This window comes from Mauremys reevesii, linkage group 19, assembly GCF_016161935.1.
Source record: "Mauremys reevesii isolate NIE-2019 linkage group 19, ASM1616193v1, whole genome shotgun sequence".
NCBI lineage: Eukaryota > Metazoa > Chordata > Testudines > Geoemydidae > Mauremys > Mauremys reevesii.
This window is the reverse complement of record NC_052641.1, coordinates 8,137,106-8,160,227: the sequence shown is the minus strand read 5'-3', so window position 1 is coordinate 8,160,227 and position 23,122 is coordinate 8,137,106. Positions and strand designations below refer to the sequence as shown.

At 49.1% G+C, this 23,122-nt stretch overlaps 1 protein-coding gene across 1 annotated transcript in view; it reads right to left on the bottom strand.

Annotated features, from left to right (window-relative positions):
- CACNA1B (calcium voltage-gated channel subunit alpha1 B) overlaps positions 1 to 23,122 on the bottom strand; it is a 484,205-nt gene that overhangs the window by 225,194 nt on the left and 235,889 nt on the right. The window contains exon 7 of the mRNA XM_039506170.1: positions 10,674 to 10,777. Coding sequence (XP_039362104.1) covers positions 10,674 to 10,777 — 104 coding nt within the window. The remainder of the gene's footprint in view (positions 1 to 10,673; positions 10,778 to 23,122) is intronic.

The following is a 23,122-nucleotide window of genomic DNA, read 5'->3' as shown; positions in this document are numbered from 1 at the left end:
TGAAACTGCAGAACTGGAATTAATTTGCAATCTGACACCATCAAATTAGGCCTGAATAAAGACTGGGAGTGGTTGGGTCATTACAAAACCTAAATCTAATTTCCCCCTACTGTTACTCACACCTTCTTGTCAACGGTTTGAAATGGGCCACTTTCATTACCACTACAAAAGTTATTTTTCCTCCTTTGGTATCCTGCTGTTAACTGAATTATCTCGTTAGACTGACCTCACACTTGGTAAGGCAACTCCCATCTTTTCATGTATTTATACCTGCTCCTGTATTTTCCACTCCATGCATCTGATGAAGTGGGTTCTAGCCCACAAAAACTTAATAAATTTGTTAGTCTCTAAGGTGCCACAAGGCTTCCTCGTTGTTTTTGCTGATACAGAATAACACAGCTACCACTCTAAAGCAGTGGGTTTGTGACCCACGTGGGGTGGCGGTGGGAAAGAAGGGAGAGTCAACACATCTTGGACTCTGTCTGCAGTTCTAATGCGGAGCAGAAGGTGGGCTAAGCCCCGTAATAAAGATCACCCAGAGTAAGAGAGCAGGAATCTGAAATTGATGCAAGATACATTTATCACACTGACATCCCTTTCCATTACGCAACATTTCTGAGGCAAATAATTGATAGCAGCCAAAGTGAGATCGCAGTAGGTAAGCGTGGGATGGAAGTAAATCTGGGTGGAAAATGAGCGATTGTCCCTCATAATGAGGGAAGAGGACGGGGGAATTCTTTGCCATTATGATACATTAATTAGCCTTTTACTCTACTCCAGTCTCCGCATCTCTCACAAGCTGAAGTTTTATGATCTCAGTCTAGCAGAATCCTCTGAAAGGGAAAAACCTGTCACGACACTTAACACATCGAGCCACTGAGACAGATGGCTCAATGAGGTTTGAACGGAGCTGGGGGCTCTCAGCCAATAGGCTGCACTAATCAGCACTGAAGCCACAGTTACCCAACACACCAGGGTAAGGAATGAAAAGCAGAATCCCCCAGGGATGCTGTAAGAGATGGGAAGCAATGATAATCTAGGACACACTACCTCACCACTGAGAAAACAGCAGCCGACGGGAGGAGGATGTATTGAAAGTTCGGTTCAGACGACACCGTGATAGGGCGCGACCTGCTCAAAATGAGCTGTGGCAGGAGAGGTTTAAGACGCGTTGTTACAGTGAACCATGAAAGCTGCAGTAGCTCTTCCAGGACAATCAACAGCTGCTAGTTCAAGCCAGAGACGAGCTCTTCAAATCCACTGAAATCCATTAAGCCTGGCACCTTGAAGCCAGAGTCATTCTCAGTGTTGAGAGATATCGAGCCGTACTCCCTCCGCAGAAGGAGCCTCCCTGCCTGGCCGCTCAGAGCCAGTGCTGTCGATCTGGCTGTGGCAGAGCACACAACACGCTTGGGGTGTTAAATATAAGCAAGGCTGCTGATGTTGTCTATCCCTGCACGTAGCCGGTCTAGACAACGCACAGGTATGTCTCCACCAGGACAAATAGATGCTAGCTACCACCTTGTGCATCGCCGCACTTCCTGGTTGCAGCTGGGACCAGAAGCCCCAAAAAGGCTGTTCCTGCTTCTTGGTTGGGCTGGAAATACCCCCAGGGTCACCATCAGTGTTGTGGAAAAGCTCGTTTTCAGGAAGTGGCCAGCACCATCCTTCACACTCAAGAGGTTCGGATGTAAAAGCATCCAGGGTTTTGGACGTACACCCGGAGTGAGCCACTTGCAACTACTCACTCCCCTCCCAGCAATGCTGAACGTGGTCTGAAAAGACTGCTGGTGCAGGGTGTCTCATCATTCACCCCCACATCTGCCCAGCAATTAATTCTGCTCCTCAGCCCCCAAATCAATCCAGTCCCCACATCAATTCTGCCCCCAGATCTGTTTGCACCCTCCAGCCCCCTCTTCAGTTCTGCCAGCCCTTCAGCCTCACCTCTTCCCCTCCCCAGGCCCAGTGTTGCAGGGAGAGAGAGAGGAAGTGGGAGGGGCAGAGGAGCTGTCAGTCATTGCTCACCGAGCTTCTGCTGCAGCTCTGATTGGCTGCTTGCCCCACTAGCCCACCTCATAGGGAAGAGCAGCCAATCGGTGGGGCGGTTTCCCCCAGGTGGCAACCCAGCTCAGTGTGTCCCCACTTCGACCCGGCACACTATAAGCGCTGCCCCACAGACCAGCCCTATGCACTGCTCCTGTGGGAGAAATGCTGGCAGACGCTGGATAGCGGGCAGCCTGGAGGAGACTCAGGAGGGCCTGAGAGCTGGACAGAGACACACCCACCTTGATGCCGGGAGGGGGACACGCTTTAGGCCACAGCAGGAGGACACAGAATTGCAGCCTGCTGCCAAGAGGATGGTGTACAAGGTTATAACTAGACCTGGTTATCTTGTAGACCCCTGGACTGGCCCCAGGGGCTGAGTTAGGAAGTATGGGCTGATCTCCTGTTCGTGTTATAAAAAAGCCTCGCCTAGCTCAACTGCCCCATTTATTCCTGGCAGGACCCTTTTATCAATTTGAGGCACACGAGTGTTTTGGGTTTGAGTGTTTGTATCCACACAGCATTGGAGCCTGAAGAGCCCAGTGGTTGCAGGATCTCTAGCACCCACGTCTGATCTCACAGCCTACCCCCAGCACACTGCCAACCATGTAGGGGACCACAGCACTCCGAGCCACACCCTGCAGTGTTGTCGGTTACAGCAGGGAGAGCACTTTTCAGCCATCCACACGGCAGCCCCTGACATACTCTATGAATGGTTTAACAACTAGCTAGGGCAGACGCCTTTCAGCGGGCTGAATAAAACCGTTAAAGCACAATCGGATTAGTGCCAACGTGGATGCAAATAAACGAAAACTGTTCAGCTAGGCCCTCTGCAACTGCCTCACAGTGCATTAGCGGCCTTGTGGCACCTCCTGGAAGGCACTGCTTCTAGGAGCTAAGGTGGGGATCGTGGGAGAGGTACCCAGAGGGCACTGCAACCGAAACAGTTTAGAACGGCACTACTACGGATGTAGGACAAAACGTAAACGGATTAAGCCAGGCTAGTATGGACACAAAGGCCTGTTTGTGGTTAAGTCGGATCAGTACAACCAGTCCAGTTCGCTAGCGTAAACGAAACCTGAGATACTCCTACTTTGGCTGGGCTCGCTGAATGGTGCCTGGGAAAGATTGGTCGGGTTGTTAATTCGGTTTCTTTGAGGTAAACATTTTCTTCTTTAAAAGGCTTTTGCTGTCTGTGTAACTGAAGAGTGCAGGCGGACACCGTAAGCCAGTTTGATGTGTTTTCTAGGGCACGGATGACTGGGTTGATGGATGGATGGCCAAACACACACTGCATCTGTCCAACTTGATCAAGTACACCATCCAATGATGTTTATGAGTGGGAGGTTAGCCCAGTAAAACAGATACCAGCCAGATGAATTATTGGCATCGGTCATCTCTGAAGGACGTCTCACCTCCTCATGCTCAGCTAGAAGGATAGTGCCTGTGATGGGGGATATCGGTATAGGTAAGGGAGGGAAGGAAGGAAGGGGAGTGGCGACCCCTAGGGGTTCAAAAGGAACATCGAAGACATCCTGTGAGTGGGAAAAATCAGATGACTCATTGCAGAGCAGAGAAGGGATGGGCATGCGCTGAATTTGAGAGGAATATCTGGCACTGAGGTCTACTAGTTTTACTCCTCCCTGACCAATGATTCCAAAGGATAATGGCATGCAATCTCCGAAAACCCAAAGTGAAGAACACGACTGCACACAGCTGTCACACTATGGTGAGTACGCAGCTTTCTTCCTGCTGCAGAGACTTGCGCCTTGTCTACACTAGCAAAATTAGGACCTTGATTTCAGCAACTGCTAGAATTCGGCTGCACGAGTTTTAAGCGACTAATGTAGACATGAAAACCCATGCCATGGGGCTAAAACATCTTAACCTTGTCTTGAGCAGTTTAAGACTGGTGAAGCTGCATTACCACTGGAAAACAGGTACTGAGTTTGTCCTTACAGACTCATCCTTAACGTCACAGTGAACTGATATGACAAGGCTATGTCTACACTACAATCTGGAGACCATGTGTAAGCATATCCAAGCTAGCTTTGAGCAAGCCAGCTCACTAAAAATTGCATCATAGCCACAGTGGCATGTGCTCCTTTGGAAAATCCGCCCATTTATTTTGGTGTCTCAAAGAGAGCTAAGCTCTTTTGACCATTTGATCCATGATATTTGCATTGGGGAAGAGAAAATCGCCACCCACTTCAGTGATGAGCATCAGATGAAAGAGAGCAGAAATCTGAGAAGGCCATTCTGAGAGGATATTTAAATATTAAGTGATTACAAGAGTGCTGGCAGCACTTTGATCAGCATGCATGGGGAGTGGGTGGGCCATTCCATACAGCAGGGAAAGCCTAATTTAATCTGAATGACAAAGCCAACATGCTTTAAATGACATCTTTAGCCATATACTCAAGGGACATCGTCACGGCAAGTGTGGTCTGAGGTTTAGGGTTACTTTTATATCACAATTTTACTAACACCTAAGAGCCAAACATTTTTCTCCAGTTTTTGTTGTTGTTGGTTGTTTATTTAACTTTAATTTCCACTGGAAATGATGGGGATGGAGGGGTTATGTGGCCTTCCTTTTAAAACAAATACCGCACCGGCAGTGTTTGCAACCCAAACATTGCCAGGTTTTACTAGTACATGAGAACCAGGAAGCAAACCAGGCTAGTTTATTTGCATTGCCCACCGAGAGAGGAAAAGAAACAAAACTCCCAGCATAGAGAAGGTACAGGAGCGTGGTAGAGAGAGCCCACGTGTTAAGTCCTGTCTACATTAGAGAACTGTGCACCGGTATTACATTATTGACACTCTACATCAGTGAAAAGCCCTAATGTAAACACACTGCACCAATGTTAAACGGGGTTTACCAATTCCCTCAGTAACTTGGGTATAAACCCAGCTTTATATGGGTTCAGGGCTTCTAAATGAGTCCAATTAGTGGTACAAATCTCTCTAACGTAGACGGGACCAGAAACAGTAGTAGCTGTTCAAACAACATAGCTTTGCCCGGTACTCAGACACTATATAGCAATGTTCCTAGATAAATGGTGAAAAGTAATTTGATTTTTTTTATTACTGCTCTTTTCATAATCTCCAGTGCTACTGGGAATGTAGGTAATTTCATTTGTGTTTAAAGTTATTTATTATTATTGATGATGGTTTTTGAGATGATGGCGTCTCTTTAAACAGGTCAGAAATCTATAGCATTTCCCTTGCCACTCTGGGAAAGAGGCCTAATCCAGGCATCAGGGAGGAATTAGTTAAAACCTAATCACAATGATAAATACCCAAGAGCTATTTAGTTAAAAGTCTATTCCATGTCACCAACGGTGGCAAGTGGAAGCTATACACGCAACTAGAAATCGAATTTTTTAAAAAGCCATATACATGCCAATGTAGTTTGCAAGGTTAAGGTTGTGACACTGTACCTCAGGGGAACACCCTACACCCCCATGTTCATCTTTATGATTGTGTGGTATCCAATGCAAAGTTTGTCATGTCGGGTGTCTTCAGAAGGCTCATGATGCACTGAGCATTGTTGTTATAGTAATGTAATAGGTTGTAATTTCATGTATGTAGTTATGAGGCTGAAAATGTGTCCTCATGGCTTAAAATAAGCCCAGGCAAAAACTCCCCAAGAGCAGAGGGGCAGTTCACACCTCATCAGGGCAGGTATGGGACAAACCCAGCCCAGCCTCACAGGAACAAAGGACACTGGCCTAGGCAGCAACAAAGGATCTGTTGGACTCTCAAGTGAGTCACCCCCCTTCCTTTGGTCAGTTTGGGACTATGATGAGGTAATGCTCACTTGACGCTGAAGGTGGAGGGGCAAAGCCAAGAGGGAAGAAAGAATATGATAAAAAGGAGAGATGTTTGCCATGCTCTCCTCTCTCTTCCACCTCCATCTACAAACATCACCACCAAGAGACTGAAGTGCTATCAAAGGGGAGATCCTGGCTGAAGAGCAACCAGCCAGCTTGGGGTGAAAAGCACCTACGTTTGTGAGGACACTGAAAGTGTTAAGATCAGCTTAGAATGCATTTTGCTTTTATTTCATTTGACCAAATCTGACTTCTTGTGCCTTGACTTATAATCACTTAAAATCTATCTTTGTAGTTAATAAATTTGTTTGTTTATTCTACCTGAAGCAGTGCATTTGGTTTGAAGTGGGTCAGAAACTCCCCTTGGGATAACAAGCCTGTTACATATCAATTTCTTTGTTAAATTGATGAACTCATATAAAGCGTCCAGCGGGTATAACCGGACACTATAAGACGGAGGTTCCTACGGTTGTGTCTGGGACTGGAGATATTGGCTAGTGTCATTCGGTTGCACAATCCAAGCAGTGGCTGGCCAAAAGTGCCCACTGGGAGCAGCTTACAGGCCAGAGGCTGTGCGTGAACATCCCGGGAGCGGGGGTTCTCACAGCGGAGCAGGGTAAGGCTGGCTCCCAGAGTCAAGGATTGGAGTGGCCTGGCAGATCACCAGTCCAGATAACACCAGGGGAACGTCACAAAGGTATTGGATGTATATCATCACCTGAGTAACACTCATGAGAGGACGGATGGTATATTGATTATGGGGCTTGTGAGACCAGCGTTCCATTCCTCACTCTGCTTCAGACATTTTGCGTGACCTCGAGCAAGCCAGCTAGCCTTTCTGTGCTTCAGTTCCTTGGGCGTACAATGCGGATCGCAGCACTGCCCTATCTCCCAGGGGCATACGGAATGAGATAATGATAATGGGGACCAGATAAAGACTGAAGACACGATTTCAGAGTGAACCCTTTTGGTGCTGGTCTCACTAGGCCCTCAGCCCCAAATTCATGTGTACCTCTGCTTTATAGGAAGCTGGTATATAGCTGGGGCTGTCCATGGCCGAGGGGGCTAGTGTCTGCTGGGTGCAGCCGGCACACTGAGCAGCTGTACTGCGGATTAATAAGAAGTCCTTGGGTGAAATCCTACCCTATCAAAGTCAATGGCAGTTCTGTCATAGACTTGACTTGGGTCATGATTTCACCCTTTGGCTCTCTTTTAATGATCAAATGCTCTGCAGGCAACGACTCTTCACATGAAATACAGAGTTTTTCCTATAATTTCAGCAGAAACACATTTCTTTGAAGTGATGCTCCGGAGCCCTCTCCCAGGGAAGGTAACGGCACTGGTCACTGCTTGCAGGAATGCAAGGCTTCGTCATCAGCACGTCTAAAATTAATAACAATAACCTGCCATTTTCTTCTATACTCGCCTCGTCACCATAATATTTAGTACTTTCCAGTAGGGCGGTAAGCAACGTGGCTAACATCGGCCACAGGTGTTTGGATCTTTCTCTTGGCCTCTCCTCAGGGGATCTTCCTCGTGAAGCTCTTTACAAATCTTAATGAATTCAGTCTTTCCCTGTGAGGTGGGTATTATTTCCCCTATAATACAGATGGGTAAACTGAGGCATGGAGTGGCAAAGTAACTTGCCCGAGGTCAGAAAAAGCATGTGGCAAAGCAAGAAACAGATCTCTCAAGTCCTTGCTTTGGTCACAAGATCACCCTTGAGTCCAAACGTAAGAGAACAGGAGCCTGCAACTTTTGTTCATTATTATTATTATTATTATTATTATTAAGCAACATCTTATTAACCGAGCTGGGATGAGACACTGGGGAACCATGCAGGTGAATTGTGCAAACACTGAACCATCCCCAGCTCCAGCCACTGTACAAGTGCTTTCGGTACGATATCACATGGGTATGGACACGAGCTTCCCCTCTGCCAACTCCTCTGAGATCAGACGATGCCTGGTCAATGGCCCTGACAAAACATCATTACCCCTAACACTCATCTAGGAATGAAGGGGAAGCAAAGCTCTTCAGCTGGCCAGACACCAGCCTGCTCTGTGACCAGGGCCAGCCCTAGACCAAATGGTGCTCCAGGCGAGAAGCATCTTCAGACCCTCCCGCTCCATTTGTTAAACTTTTGAATACCTTATGTGTTAGTGCATCTGAAGCCCATTTCACGACTTTGATGCACGATTTGCATGCGTGATTTATCCTTATCATATAAGAGGATAAATTTGCACACTAGGATCTGTAAATCAGTATTTATTCATGCCATATATAAGCAAGCCTGGAAGGTTCCATGAGAGTCAAAGATCCAGAACATTCTAGAAGGTTAGTGAAAAATGAACCTACATACAGAATACCTGAAACATTTTACTTCAAACATTCTACTTTCCCTTTTGTCATTAACAACAAAACCAGCGCCCTGAGCCCGGCACCCCGCAAGCCCAGCACCCCAGGCAGTCGCCTGGATCACCTGCCCCTAAATCCGACCCTGTCCGTGACCTTCTGACACAACTTATGCCAGCTGTGCCCTCCCTGCCCCAGGGCAGTGTTCCTGATCCTCACACAAAGCCGTTCCCTACTTTTCCCCCACACCTGCTTTGAACACAGGTGGATCTGTGGATGTTGAGGCTCTTTTAAAAATACTAGGCATAGATCTGTTCTTTGAAGAACGTTTTATTTCCCTGGCTACATAAGACAGAGAAAGAGCAAAGGCTGCAATATTAAAGGGCTTTTACATCTGAACAGCATTAACCTTTTCCTCCAACACAGCTGCACACTCCTCTCGTTACCAGAAGGGCAATCAGCAAACAAGGGATCGTTATGCCAGGGGCTGAGAACCATGCTGTGAGAGATAAATCTAGCCCAATACTGGTTTCTCGGAGGGGCTCCAGCACCCAGTTGCACACACTGTAAGAGCTTGTGTACTATTGAGATGGGTCTGGATGATAAACCCAGATCCAAACATCCACAGATGCTGGGAACATTCAGGTTAGGACCCAAATTTAGCAGCTCTCTCTCTCTCTAATGGGCTAAACCAAAGTCTCACATCCAAACTTAATGAACCCCTGGCTCAGTATTACCAACTTCATGCATTTAAATAATCTGAGTCCACACACTTCCCCCCCCCCCCCCACAAAACCAGGTGATTGGCTTAAACATCATGACATTTAAAAAAAATAAAGCTGAGTTATTTTTATTTGCCTTCTGGTTTTTGAGCCTTTACATTCCACATTTTCAAGCTTGCCTCCCTAACTACAAAGGCTAGAAATTTACTTTCACTTTTTAAATGGAGGCTGACATTCTCCTGTAATCACAGGACTCCAGGAGCTGAGGCGTGGCAGGTATGGCTGCTCCATAACGCCCCCTGTAGGGCCAAACCCTACCTTAACCCATAAGATTTGGCCACCTGCTTGGAGCAGATCGGTGTCACTCTCTCAACATTTAGATAACAAAATAAACTCAGGATTTGGTTGTCTGCACTTTTATGCAAAGAAGCCAAACTTAAAATGCAAACACTTAGTTGCAGCACTCGAAGGCAAGGGCCTGGCCCCGCCGTGGGGTCCAGGACTAGCACTGAGCAACACCTCCTCTGCTCCAGTCTCCCCATCTCTCTCCTGAGAAGAAGCAGGTAAGCCTTCTTAACAGGTCTGCTGGTTCTTGATTGGTCTGCATTTCCTCCAGGCCCTTCTAGACCTCCGGAGGACTGTGTTGTTGGCAGCCTGCTCTGAGTGGATTTTCCTTGAGCAGACAGGTGTCAGGGAGCCAATGGCTCCAGCAGGGGGCAGAAAAGGCCAGACAAACTCCATCACATGGGGCTTTAAGAACACAAAATATCGCAAGACATGAAATAGAATCGTAGGAGCTGGCAACACTGGGGTTTCATACAAACTGGTTACGTCTACACTGCACAAATGGCAGCATATAGAGTACATTCACTGCATGCCCCCTAGCATGGGTAAAAATAGCAGTGTAGGCAAGTAAAGACACCACTGAACCCCCAGGCTCTATGCCCTACTCGGCTCTCTAAACACCCAAGCAGTGTCTCCTCCATCTAGGTAGTGTAGTGACCCGCCCGCTCCCACTGCCAGAGCCTTTCCCCACAGCCTCTCCCCAGCCAGAACCTTCACTCACACCTGTAGCTATACACCACCGCATGGACACAGCCTGCTTTTCACTGCAACATGTAGCTACACATACCCTACACACTGCCCCAAGTTGTGTGTGGTGTAGATGTAGCCACAGATACCACCACACACCCAAGGCACAAGCCCCTACCACTGCATGAACTGACAAGGTAGCTCCATCATCTGGGAGTAAGTAGCAGGCTGTCACCATCACTGGAGGGAAATATACCCAAACACATTACAAACACGTACTCACATGCTTCATGTTAAGCATCAGAGTAGCCTCATTGACTTGAGTGGGGCTACTCATCTGCTTACAGTTCAGCACTTGAGTAAGTATTCGCTAGACAAGGCCTAAGTCAGTGTATTCCATGAAACTCCCTTAACCCTGGCAACTGGAGTCACACTTGACAATTCAGGACCATCTTGGCTACTGACTTTTCACCAGCCCTGCTGGTGTTCTCAGGTTACAGCTGTGTGGTGGCCTCATAGGGGCAGCTATTACGAGGAAGAGAAAGGGGGTAGGTAGGGCGTGAAACCAAAGCGATGTGCTGAGTCTGGTGTGTCACCCTCCCGTCCCAGTCCCCGCCCACCACACGCTGAAGCAGTTATTGCCCTGCACATCCAGGTGGAGATGGACAAGTCATCGGCGCCTTACCCTGATAAGACGCCCAGCACCAGGTTGAGCATGAAGAAAGAGCCAATGATGATGAGAGGGATGAAGTAAAGCCAGTTCCAGGTATTTCCTGCAGCATCATTGGTCTGGAAATAGAGAAGGGGAGAAAAAGCAATTTTTTATCAGTCCCCAGAAAAGCAAACATCTATCGTTGCAGGACAATGGATCCTTCCTTTAGACTCCCTATAGACTGTGCCAATATTAATTAGCATTGTTACATGTGCAGCAACTGAACTGAGGACTGAAATCCCAGGAACAGAATGAAGCAAATTTGGGTCTCAGTGTACTGTGCATGAGGTGTCCACATCACAAAGCTGCCACCAACTCCAGCAAGAATAGCAGTTTCTGGCTGAAAGGACTTAGTACTGGGCCCCTCCAACCTCCGGCTGGCCTGTCGGCATTCCATCCCGACACACGCTTTCAGATATCCGATCCAGTCATCCACCTTGTTACAAATATAGCCCCTCCATTCCAAAATCCCTGCCTACCTACGGTCTGAGCTACCATGTGCTTATATCTGTGTTGAGTTTATATCTGAACCAAGACACAAAGCACATAAGGGAGATGCAGTCTTCTTTTTGTGTGTGTTGCAATTAATGCAGCACTTGGCGGCATGCCCAGAATTCTCACACACACACACACACACCCCAAAGAGAAAAAGAGGAAAAACAAATCCTTTAGCGTGATGCCAACTTTACATCTGCTTATTCCACACTTTGGAAGTCTGTCATCGAAACCAGTACCTAAAACTTTCTGAGTAAGCAACTGTGCGTACTGGGGGGGAAGACTGGGTTTTAGTTTCTGACAAAGTTTCTGCATTCTTTAACCACAAGGGAGCTCTTCAAGTAATTGCTGAAAAGTAAAATGCCATGTGGCCACTACCCAAGCCAAGTGCCTTAGAGAGTTCAGATTCTTCTCTTGTGGAAGAAAAATGCATCAACTTTTGAACCAGCTGATTTGAAGACTCTGGGGAAAAAAACAAGGGAAATTTACATCTCTCCTTTTGCAATGGTGAAAGAATGACATAGTTCCTCCATCCCTACCTAATACAGGCCTGAAATGCCTGATCGACTGCAAACAGAACTTGGCAAATACTGCAAGAAAATAGTTGTGAGCTTTGGCTTGAACAAAATCCATTAACTCACTTTGACACAGAGTCTTTTATTCACAATGTGTCATGCCTTATATTCACCGTTCCCCAACATTTGTGCAAGTGAAATTTTGCTCACAACTGTATTCACATAGGAAGAGGAAGTGTCAAATGTGTTGACAAGTATTTGAACCACATGCGTTCTTGAAGCCATCTTGAAAGCTCCTCGTGTTGTTTGGGAGTCATCCAATCAGGGAGCAAAAACACATACCATGTGACTTAGATGACCAGTTCTGCAGTATGAATTACAGATAACAAACACTTGCAGTATTAATTGTGGCAAATAGCTCATGAGTCACCGCTGGAGTATACATTGATACAAACCATTCCTTGAATGACTGAGACGAAGGAGCAGATTCATGAGGAACGTTTCTCTGAATAATTAATGTATTTATAATGTGATAGACCCAGGCCAGTTGGGTACAGCAGAATAGCAGAAGGCAGATATACTGGCCACTGGATTAACAGTTTTCTGTTCCCTGACTGACCAGAGCAGGGGCTGCTCCAGGCTAATGAGCACATCTGACTCTAATTAACCTGCAGAGAGTCAGGTGAGGCCATTCAGTCAATGCGACCACCTGACTCTAATTAAGGCCCTGCTGATACTATAAAAAGGGCTCACTCCACTCAGACAAGAGAGAGCCAGGGAGCCAGAGGAGAGGAAGTGCGGCTGAAGGGCTGGTTAATGAAGACACCCTCAAACCATCGTTAAAGGAGCCCTAAGGTAAGGGTGAAGAAGGGAGAAGCAGGAGAGCTGTGGGGAAGTGGCCCAGGGAAATGTAGCAACTCTGGCAGTGAAAAGTAGGCTGCCAACAACTGCTACCATTAGGGTCCCTGGGCTGGAACCAGGAGTAGAGGGCGGGCCCGGGTTCCCCCCCAACCCACCACTACAGGAACAGCTCCTGGGAGGGGAAGTCAGGTCCCTGTCAGGACAGGAGGCTGAACAGAGACTGTGGGAGTTCTCTCACCAACCTCCTTGCAGCCTATGATGAAAAGGGCTCAGTAAACTGTAACCCTGGCCCTAGAGAGAGAAGGGCTCCATGGAGGGTCACAGTGAGCCACTGAGGCTAAGCATAAACCGCCTAGAAGCGCAGGACCCACGGGAGCAAGGTCAGAGCTCTGCCACAATAAATATCTACTGCAGCTCACTGGTGATTCGCCAACAATAAGAAGGGCTAACAAATTGTGCCTGCCAGCATTTCATGCTGTCCTAGTTACAAACCTCTGGAAAGAAAGAAAGAAAGAAAGAAAGAAAGAACAGGCACAGAGAGACTAAAGGAGGGAAAATAGGTTGTCCCACACCCGGTCCATTCCCTGCTCCCACAAAATACCTTAAAAAAAGAAAAGCCACCACCACCAATATATTTCAGCCTTCCCCCATCCCATATTTTTCCTTCTTTTGAAGTTTTTTCTGTCTTTCTGTTCTCTTCTTTCCTCCTGCTCTTAGTTTCCCTCCCTTCCACTCTTCCTCTCCTTTTCTGCCCTGCCCCTTCTCCACGGGATGGTGCTGAACACACAAGGATGAACTGTGAGTGTCACCTTTAATGCCTCTTTCCCCACGTGCTCTGGCTCCGCCGATAGTGCTGATGCTCAGCGGTAAGCCAATGGTGAATGTGTGCTACCGGTGCCCCTCCTTGCCTGATCCACGGAGGAGGTGAGTCTGTTACAGCACCAGGGAGCGAACCAGGGTCTGTTTGCTCAAGCGGCACAGGCTTTTAGTCCTGGAGAACCCCATTCAATTCCCACTCTGTTGGCCAAGAGCACAGCTTGCACAGTGGCACATGGATGAAGCGCTCCCTCCGTGGCAGACCACATTTACCAATACTGGGAACTGCAGTCTGGCCTGCCCTGATCAGGCTGATGGGACAAAGGGGTCTAGAAAAGGTCATGGGGGAGCACAGGGGAAGGGCATAGATGGGAGAAGAGAATTCATATAAACATGCCCTGCTTTAGAGGTTAAAATGTTGCCGAGTGATCATTTGTTTATCATTTACTTATTCATCTGAAGCCCAAACTTGGTGACCCATCCATGATTCAATTCCACGATCAAAGCCTTTAGAACAGAATGGGCAGAAAGGTGTCTCGTTGAACACTTTCCTTTGAGCGTCTGCAGGGTCGCCTTGTGTTTGGGGCAGGCAAGGGCCTTGCTCTGTTTGTTCTTCGCATGCACAAAGGGGTCAAGGTGTAGGCAGCATTCAGCAGGAAGGGAGAAGGGGCCACAGGTATCTTTGGGGTGTGTGTGTCTTGTGTCCACACAAGAGGGGGATCTTTTTTCCACAGCCCTAAAAACTTGTGTCTGGACACCGTTTATGGCTCCAATCCTGCCCCAGGGAGATGCTTTTGTGAAACAACCTGTGAGCTGCCAGGAAAAAGGAACTCCCAACCCTCGGCAGCAGAGCCCTGCAGCCGTATCATGATATGCTGAGCCACAGAGGGCAGTGCTCCATGGGCTTCACTCCCACATCCCGACTCCAGTCCTGCTCATTAAGTGGGGGAAGCCAAGAGATCAAATCAATTTTTATGCTTCCAGTTAATGCTCGGCTGACTGTGCTGCCCACTCCCAATCGCAGGACTAACCGGATAGGGAAGGGATGGAAATAAAACACTCTTAATGAGGTGACAGCATTGTATCAAGATGCAGAAGGCGCTTACGGGCAGCTTCACAACTGCTGCACTCACATCAGTAACAATAGTGAGATGGCACCTTACAAGCCCCACAGGTATATCCAGCTAAGGGTTTATACACGACCCCCCGTCACCACCGTATCTGCGCACCTCACAATCTTTCAGGCGTTTTTCCCTACAAACAGAGCTCGGTGCAACTTTTCATTTGACTTTGCTGAAATCAAAACGCTTTGCGAATTCAGGTCAAATCTGGCGAATACTTTCGGCTGAATAAACAATGAGGAGTTAGGACAGGATTGTACTTGGGTGGCTAGCCCAACCCGCCACCCACGCCACTACAGCAGGGGCGGGCAAACTTTTTGGCCTGAGGGCTGCATCAGGTTTCCAAAATTGTATGGAGGGCCGGTCAGTGGAGGCTGTTCCTCCCCAAAGAGCCAGGCGTAGTCCGGCCCCGCCCCCATCTGACCCCTCCTGCTTTTCCCCCCCGATGGCCCCCCAGGACCCCCACCCCATCCAACCACCCCTTCTCCCAGTCCCCTGACAGCCCCTGGAACCTCTGCCCCTGACTTCCCCCCCACCTCATGCAACCCCCCGCTCCTTCCTGACTGCCCCCCAGGACCCCTGCCCCATCCAACCACTCTGTTCTCCCCCCAATCGCCCCACCCCTATCCAAACCCCCACCCCTGACCACCACCCTGAACTCCCCTGCCCTCTATCCAACCACTCCTTCTCCCTGTCTCTGACTGCTCCCGGAACGCCTGCCCCTGACTGTCCCCGCCGTCCTGTCCAACCCCCTCTCCTTCCTGACTGCCCCCAGGATCCCTGCCCCATCCAACCACCCTGTTCCCCTGACCGCCCCACCCCTATCCAAACCCCCACCCCCTGACCACCACCCTGAACTCCCCTGCCCTCTATCCAACCCCCCCACTCCCTGCCCCCTGACCGTGCTGCCTGGAGCACCGGTGGCTGGCGGCACTACAGCCGCGCCGCCTGGCTGGAGCCAGCCACGCCATCGCCGTGCAGCACAGAGACTGGATCAGGCCAGGCTCTGCAGCTGTGCTGCCCCAAGAGCTCGCAGCCCCACAGCCCAGAGCACTGCGCCGGCCGCAGAGCAAGCTGAGGCTGCGGGGGGAGGAGGAACCACAGGGGAGGGGCCAGGGACTAGCCTCCCGGGCCAGGAGCTCAGGGGCCGGGCAGGAGGGTCCCGCGGGCCATATGTGGCCTGCAGGCCATAGTTTGCCCACCTCTTTGCTACAGCCACGTTGCTCGTAAGCACTAGCTCGAGTGGAACCAGCATGTGTACATCACCTGAGCTGGGAATCACACCTCCCAGACCAGGGATGGACAAACTACGGCCCGGGACCGCATCCGGCCCTCCAGACATTTTAATCCGGCCCTCGAGCTCGCTCCGGGGAGCGGGGTCCTGGGCTTGCCCTGCTCCGGTGCTCCAGCCGGGGAGCGGGGTCAGGGGCTTGCCCCGCTCTGCACAGCTCCTGGAAGCAGCGGCATGTCCCTCCTCCAGCTTCTACCTGTAGGGACAGTAAGGGGGCTCTGTATGCTGCCCCTGCCCCAAACGCTGCCCCCGCAGCTCCCATTGGCTGGGAACCGTGGCCAATGGGAGCTGTAGGGGCAGCGCCTGCAGACGGGGCAGCACGCAGAGCTGTATTGGGAGACATGCCGCTGCTTCTGAGAGCTGCTTGAAGTAAGCAACGCCCGGAACCTGCACCCCTGATCCCCTGCTGCGCCCCAACCCCCTGCCCCAGCCCTGATACCTTTCCTGCCTTCGAACCCCTCGGTGCCAGCCCAGGGCACCCTCCTGCACCCCAACCCCTCATCCCCAGCCCCACCCCAGAGCCCACACCCCCAGATGGAGCCCTCACCCCTTCCTGCACACCAACCCCCAGTTATGTGAGCATTCATGGCCTGCCATACAATTTCCACACCCAGCTGTGGCCCTCCGGCCAAAAAGTTTGCCCACCCCTGGCCCAGATGCTGTACAGCCAAACCCTCAGGCATTCTCGTTGCCCTAAACCATGCTAAAGCCTTAGGCTACCTTGCCTTGTTGCACTAGCAAAATGGCAGCCTCTGCCTCATTGTGGATTCTTTTAAAATGATGCTTTCAGACAATCTGCTTGACAGCAATTCACTCCTGCCTGCAATCGGCTGCACTGACCAGAAACCCTTTTGTGCCACCCTGCCGCTTTCCCTTCTCTCGCCCTATTCTTGGCTGCAGCTTCATTGGTGGTTCTTTGGCCCCGAAAATGCCAGGGGACAGAGCCCTTTTGCCCTGTTAAACCGGGAGGAGGAGGCTGTCTTTGTTTTCAGAGCTTCGCGCCACTGGAAGAGAAGGAGCGACCGCCGCACTCAGCTCGACCCAATTCCATCAAACACGAGATGGGATTTCTGCTCCAGCCAGCACAGATCAATGGAGACCTGCCAGCTCAGTCAAATCTCCCCAACCCCGTGTACCTCACGGCAGCGGAAAGTTCTACCTCCAGGGACCCTACCTACTTTCAGTTCCACACTCCCTCCGGCTGGGGGAATCACCAGGGGAGCTTCATGAATCATGGGCATAGCTGCTGAATTCCACATTCCACCGACTTCAAAGGGCGCTGATCAAAGGGGCCACATCCCAGCATTCGGTATGAAAAAGGAAGCATGTAAATACTCCTGAAGACTTTGCCTCCATTGTCAGCTACATCTCCACTAATGATGAGAGGCGGGCTGGGAGGAAACCTGTGATGTTCCCTGCAGAACCAGACCAAGCAGCAAACAGCAAGGGGAGGTTGCAGTGGTTTCTGTACAGACTAGTGTAAAACAATTTGCATTAACAGAGAGCCTCTGTTCTAGTAATTCCCAGGTGCCTAACACACAATAGCTAGTTTAGCATCACACGTACCCTTTTAGGTAGACAAGTATTAACAGATGATTAAATTGACCTATTGAACAGACGAGCAGTCGGAGGCACAGAGAGATTAAGAGGCTTGCATCAGGTCATAAAATGAGTTGGTGCCAGAGGAGGGAGCAGAATCCAGGAGCCCTGACTCAGGGATGCCGGGGGGAGGGGGGGGAGGGCAAGTGGGGCAATTTGCCCCAGGCCTCGCAGGGGCCCCCACAAGAATATAGTATTCTATAGTATTGCAACTTTTTTTTTTTTTTTAATAAAGGGGCCCCTGAAATTGCTTTGCCCCAGGCCCCCTGAATCCTCTGGGCGGCCCTGCCCTGACTCCACATTTCCCTTACTTTAACCAGACTACAACCCTCCCACCTGTTGTTGCATCTCTCCTTTTTTCAGAAGTGTCTCTGTGCACTTTCATATAGTGACGCTAACCCAACATTCTGGACAAGAAAAGGACCATGGAAATGTGTCCAGTCATCTGGTTAGTCCAAAGGGATCAGCTGATAACACTGAGATGAGGCATTGTCGTCAAAGGCATGCTCCCTCGCTGGGAATGGCCAGTGCTAATGTTCCAAGGGAGAAAAATTCCACAGGAGAAAATGGCTCCTGGAATCTTACAATCACTCCATCCTCCACCCCTTTTGGGTTTCTAATGATGTACTTTTTCTAATGAGCGAAAGAACTCCCAAAGACTGAGAGGCACATTGTCTGCACTCCACCCAGCAGAAGCCAGAGAGCTGAAATCTAGCACATGCCTGCAGGGGCTTCTCTAGGCTCTAAGGGTATGTCTAGACTGCAATTAGACACCCGCCGCCCGAGCCCGAACATCTGCACCACAGTTACACAGCCCCTGAGCCCTGCAAGCCTGAATCAGCTGACGTGGGCCAGCCCCGGGTGTCTGACTGCAGTGTAGACATACACTAAGGGACTAAGCATGGTCTAAAGCCTGGAGTTTACAGCTGCTTGCAACCCGAGCAAACAATATGCCCACCGCCTCCTGCTCCGCAGCTCAGGTTCACACGTGTCAAGGACCGAATGGCGCGAGCAGAATGGCAACGTGTGTTTAAATGACCTGTTCAAATAACCCATTAAACGTGCTGAGAGCGATGAAATCCGTTTTGGGGACAACAACAAAAGCAGTAGAACAAAAGAGGCCTCCCCGCAGGAAGATGCTGGGTGGCACATGGCAGATCCTTTGAATTCCCCTTCCTGGGACCGTCATGCTGCAGTGGACTTTAAACAATAAACAGAATCATTGAACAAAACACTATTTATCTTCCATTTCGCCTCCTGCCTTCCAGGTTTTTAGCTGAAAACTGAACGTTCTCCAGGCCCTCCCTCAAAATCTCGCTATCACCTTTGGCAGTCCCTCAACTCCTGTCTCTGGGGTCCACAAAAAACAATAGGAGTTGCCTATGTGCAAATTCGCACCAGTTTAGTTGAACAACTGCAAACCCCTGTGTGGATGCTCTGATTTCGGTGTAAGTAGGTAATTCCATTTTAGTTTTAACCTGCTCCTAATCCATTTAAATTAAACAGAAAGTAAACCAAAGTAAGAGCGCCCACACGGCCTTTTGCAATGTTTTAACTAGGTTTCAAATCACGCTAAGTTCGACCAGTACAAGTTTGCATGAAGACAAGTCCTTGGTGGAGTTTCACTGGCCTTTTCTCACTCAGATATTAAGTTCAGGCTACAACACTGTGCGATTGATAATGTTTCCCCGCACTGCCTGTTCAGTGATGGGGTAGCTTACCAGTCAAGACATTACATTTGATGGCCCTCTAGAATAACCAGCTCAAAAAAGCCCTTCATAACTCTGAGACAGACATGTTTAATTTCACATATGGCTATTTTGGTAGAACCTAGATGCACCAGGGTGCTAGGTGCTGTATGCAACCCTTCTGCCCGTTGGAATTGGCAGCAACCAGGGCCGGGTTCAATATCTAGTGGTTTCTCTTCAACAATACAACACAAAACCAGCTCAAGCCCCCATCCAGTATCCTGGGACAATTCCACATCGCTCCCTGGGCACCTCTAAGAGACAATACTTCCCCTCTCGCAAACACAGAGTCTGAGTGTAGAAAAGGAACTTTTAATAAAAGGAGGGAAATAACCTGGCATTAATTTGGGAAAACACCGGAAGCAGGGTTCATAAAACTAAACCATGAGCAAAAGACCAACCCCCAAGTAAGTTGGGCAGTGTCCTTTTCCATCAGGTTCTTAAGTCCAGCAACCAAAAGCCCCTTTAATGTGCCCATCCCTTCTCTGCACCCCACTCTCAGTTGTTGTCCTTGGTCAGTGCAGACCCAGAGGTGCATCTGCAGGGTTCACCTCCCACCCTGGGTGGAGGGGGGTAAAGAAGGCACTTTATTCACTCCACTGCTTGAGCATTCGCTGACCGTTCCTCCTTGCCAGCTGCCTGGCCGATCACTGCACCTCTCCGCCAGCCACCATGCTGGCCAATCACTGAGCCTCTCCGCCCGTCACCTTGCTGACCGATCTCCACACCTCTCTGCTGACCACCCTGTCAGCTGCTCACCCATCCACTGGGATGTCTTCAGGTCCCACCACTTAACACAGTGCTCAGTGATTTCAGCTGTTAGTGGGGGAGCCTTATTGCTGGTGCACACTGGGCAGGCTCTTGCCTCAGAGACACTGTCCCAAAGCAGGTCTACTGCTTAGACCCAGGTATCAATGATTTCAGCTCTGCAGTGTGTAACAAGGCTCTCAACTGAGTCTAAATTAGCTAATTATTACGCAGTGGAGAGAGTAAGGATCAAATGGTGTCTGGGGCCCTTAGGCAAGGCCCATACCACCAGATACAAGTACCTGTCCCCACCCTCTCTCAACTCACTGGCCTTTGCAACCCAGCTCACTGAAGTCCCAGCGCTTTATCCCATTGGCCACAATGGCTCTTCTACTATCACAGAGGGATGAGACTTTGTTTTTAAAGGTCCTGTCAGCTTGGACTGGACATTAAAGCTTTCATGGCACTTTTCACAGAGCAGGGGCTTATTCTCGATCAAAATTTCCATCACCTTTGTTCTTGAGTAGAATAATGCGTGTCATTTGGTTACCTCATGCCACCCAAAGTGGGTGCTGTATGCACATAGGTTGGGAATCTTTGGGATGAATGTAAAATATTGTCATTAGGGACTTGGAAGTTCAGGCTGTGATAAGCATCCAAACTGCTGAGGTGCTTATTTGAACAGCTAGAATTTGCAAAATTTGGAAATCCAACCAGGTGTTTCTGGTTGAGCCAGCAATGCCACAAGAGTCATTTCTGATTGTGTCTGTTTCTGGTCCCAGTCAAAACCAGGAACTAAAGAATGGCGTAGCAGTGGAGAGGTGATAAGGACCTGAAGCATCTTTTATGGTAAGGTGATCAGACAGGACCGGACTGTAATGCCCAAGTGTTGATTCTTTATGGGGGCTGTTGGAGACACACAGATCTTGTGGCTCCCTCCGGCTCTCCACCTCTCAGCCTAACAAATGCTGTCTGTGTTGCTGTCTAGGATCAGCACCCAGAGTCTCTTTATGGGTGTGTCTACAGTGCAATCGGAGGTGTGACTCCAGCCCGTGTGGCCATACCCTAGCTCAGGTACCAATAGCAGTGAATCCATGGCAGCACAGGCTAGCTGCTGGAGTACGTACCACCATGGTTAAAGTCCATCAGGGTTGGTTCTGCCCATAGGTCCAGAACTGAAGGTCTCTGTGAATAGTGGCCTTGGTTGTCTTCTCTCAGTAGCACAATCCATTTATTTTAGCAGGATTACTCTTGGTTTACACCAACGAGAGAGAAGAATCAATTCATTTGTCTCTGCACAGGAAACCACAGAGCTGTCTAAATAAGTTTCCCCTCTTGACTGGGGTGGGAGACGTGACTTGAATGCCCCTGCCTCTTTTAGGGAAGAAGTACAGCCATTATGGTGACACAGCACGTTCTGTCCGTATGAAATGCAGCCCATGCAGAAGTTAACAAAGAAATGTTTATATGTGTTTTGGAGTTCTGGCGTTCACTAGAGAAGAGATTTAATTTGACAGAGGTATCCGAGGTGGAAATAAACAGACCATTAGTCCTTTAGTATGTCTTTTACAAAAATGCACAGTTCACTCTATCTTAGTTAATTTAGCTACTGGCAGAATCTGACTTATTTGGGGCAATTAAATTATAATCTTCCCTTAAAGAAGCACTTTCACTCTCAGCTAGATCACTGAGCTAGATCATTTACCTTTCATCTGATTTTCACAATTCTCCGTGCCACTTCTGCTAATTAGCCAAGCCATTTGTGCTTTATTTATTTCCATTTCTTCCTACTCATAGCTCTGGGTGCACATATACACTGCCATAATCAACACAAGCAACAGAGTAGAATTTGGATCAATTTCCACCTGGAGCCCTCCTCTACCCACCCAAACAAACGTCTCCCAGCACCTGCTCCCATCCGCTTAGCCCTCCACCCTAGAAAAAGTGATAGACTTTGTAACAGGACACCTATGGGCTCCAGGGGACCAATGGGAAGAAGCGAATTCCGGACCCTACACTGAGAATGGCCAGTTTCTAGCCACCTCCCATTTCAGTTTGAGGGGCCTTTAGCAATTTCACACAGAGAGGCAACTGCTGAACCAACCAGAACAAGTTATTTATCTCTCTACGGTATTTAAATGTGCCCCCACCCCCCCGTACTGTACTATCATTTCAGTGCTGAGAGATGACATGATTTGCCCAAGGTCACAGTCTGTGACACAGGAAGGAACTGAAGCCACGTCTACCACATCCCAAGCTAGCCCCCTAATCCCTGGACTAGAGCCCTGCACAGGACCATTTTTAAGCCTGCTCCCATCCTGCCCCGCAATACCCATTCCCACCTGCTCCCGCTATTATAGCAGCCGGTCCTGTGGGAGCCGTGGGATCCCAGTCCCGCTGCATGGCTCTACACTAGTCCCGTGCAGGGCTCTATCCTGGCCCATTCATCCTCCTACGCACTAGAGTTCTATACGCGAACACTAACACCCTGAGCTGCACCCACAAATAACTTAGAAGCCAGCCCAGCCCCACAGGTGTCACACACACCCTGTGAATTCAGCAGATGGGGGCGCACTCTGCACTAGCTAAAGGTTTTGAATGGTCTTCAGCTGAGGCACGACCAGGCAGCCGGCCATGGGCAAGTGTGTTGCTTGCAAAGTGGTTATTAAGGGGGACTTTATTTTATTTTTATTTTTTTTGCAAAATGTTCTTTTTTGAGCATTTTGTCCCCCTTGGCTAGGCAAGAAGCATGTGTACAAAGCCTTTCATTAGAGCTTTTGTTCCCTCTATTATCTTTGTTCCTGAAACTGGCCTGCACAATAATCTGTTCTTCCTTTTAATAGGCCCTCTAGATAGTTCACTGGGTTTGCAGCAAAATTTTGATTAGATGCAAATTTCTGGCATCCTGTTAACTCTTCATCAACTGTAACACTAATGAAAATAACCAGCATCCCCCTTCTCCCCATCCTCTTCCACAGTCTGAGATGCCTGAGAGTGCCAAATCCCTCTGACTAATATATATATATATATATATATATGGAGATATGCCCATCTCATAGAGCTGGAAGGGACCCTGAAGGGTCATTGAGCCCAGCCTTCACTAGCAGGACCAAGTATGGATTTTGCCCCAGATCCCTAAGTGGCCCCCTCAAGGATTGAACTCACAATGCTGGGTTTAGCAGGCCAATGCTCAAACTACTGAGCTATCCCTCCCCTCCAGAAACAAGTC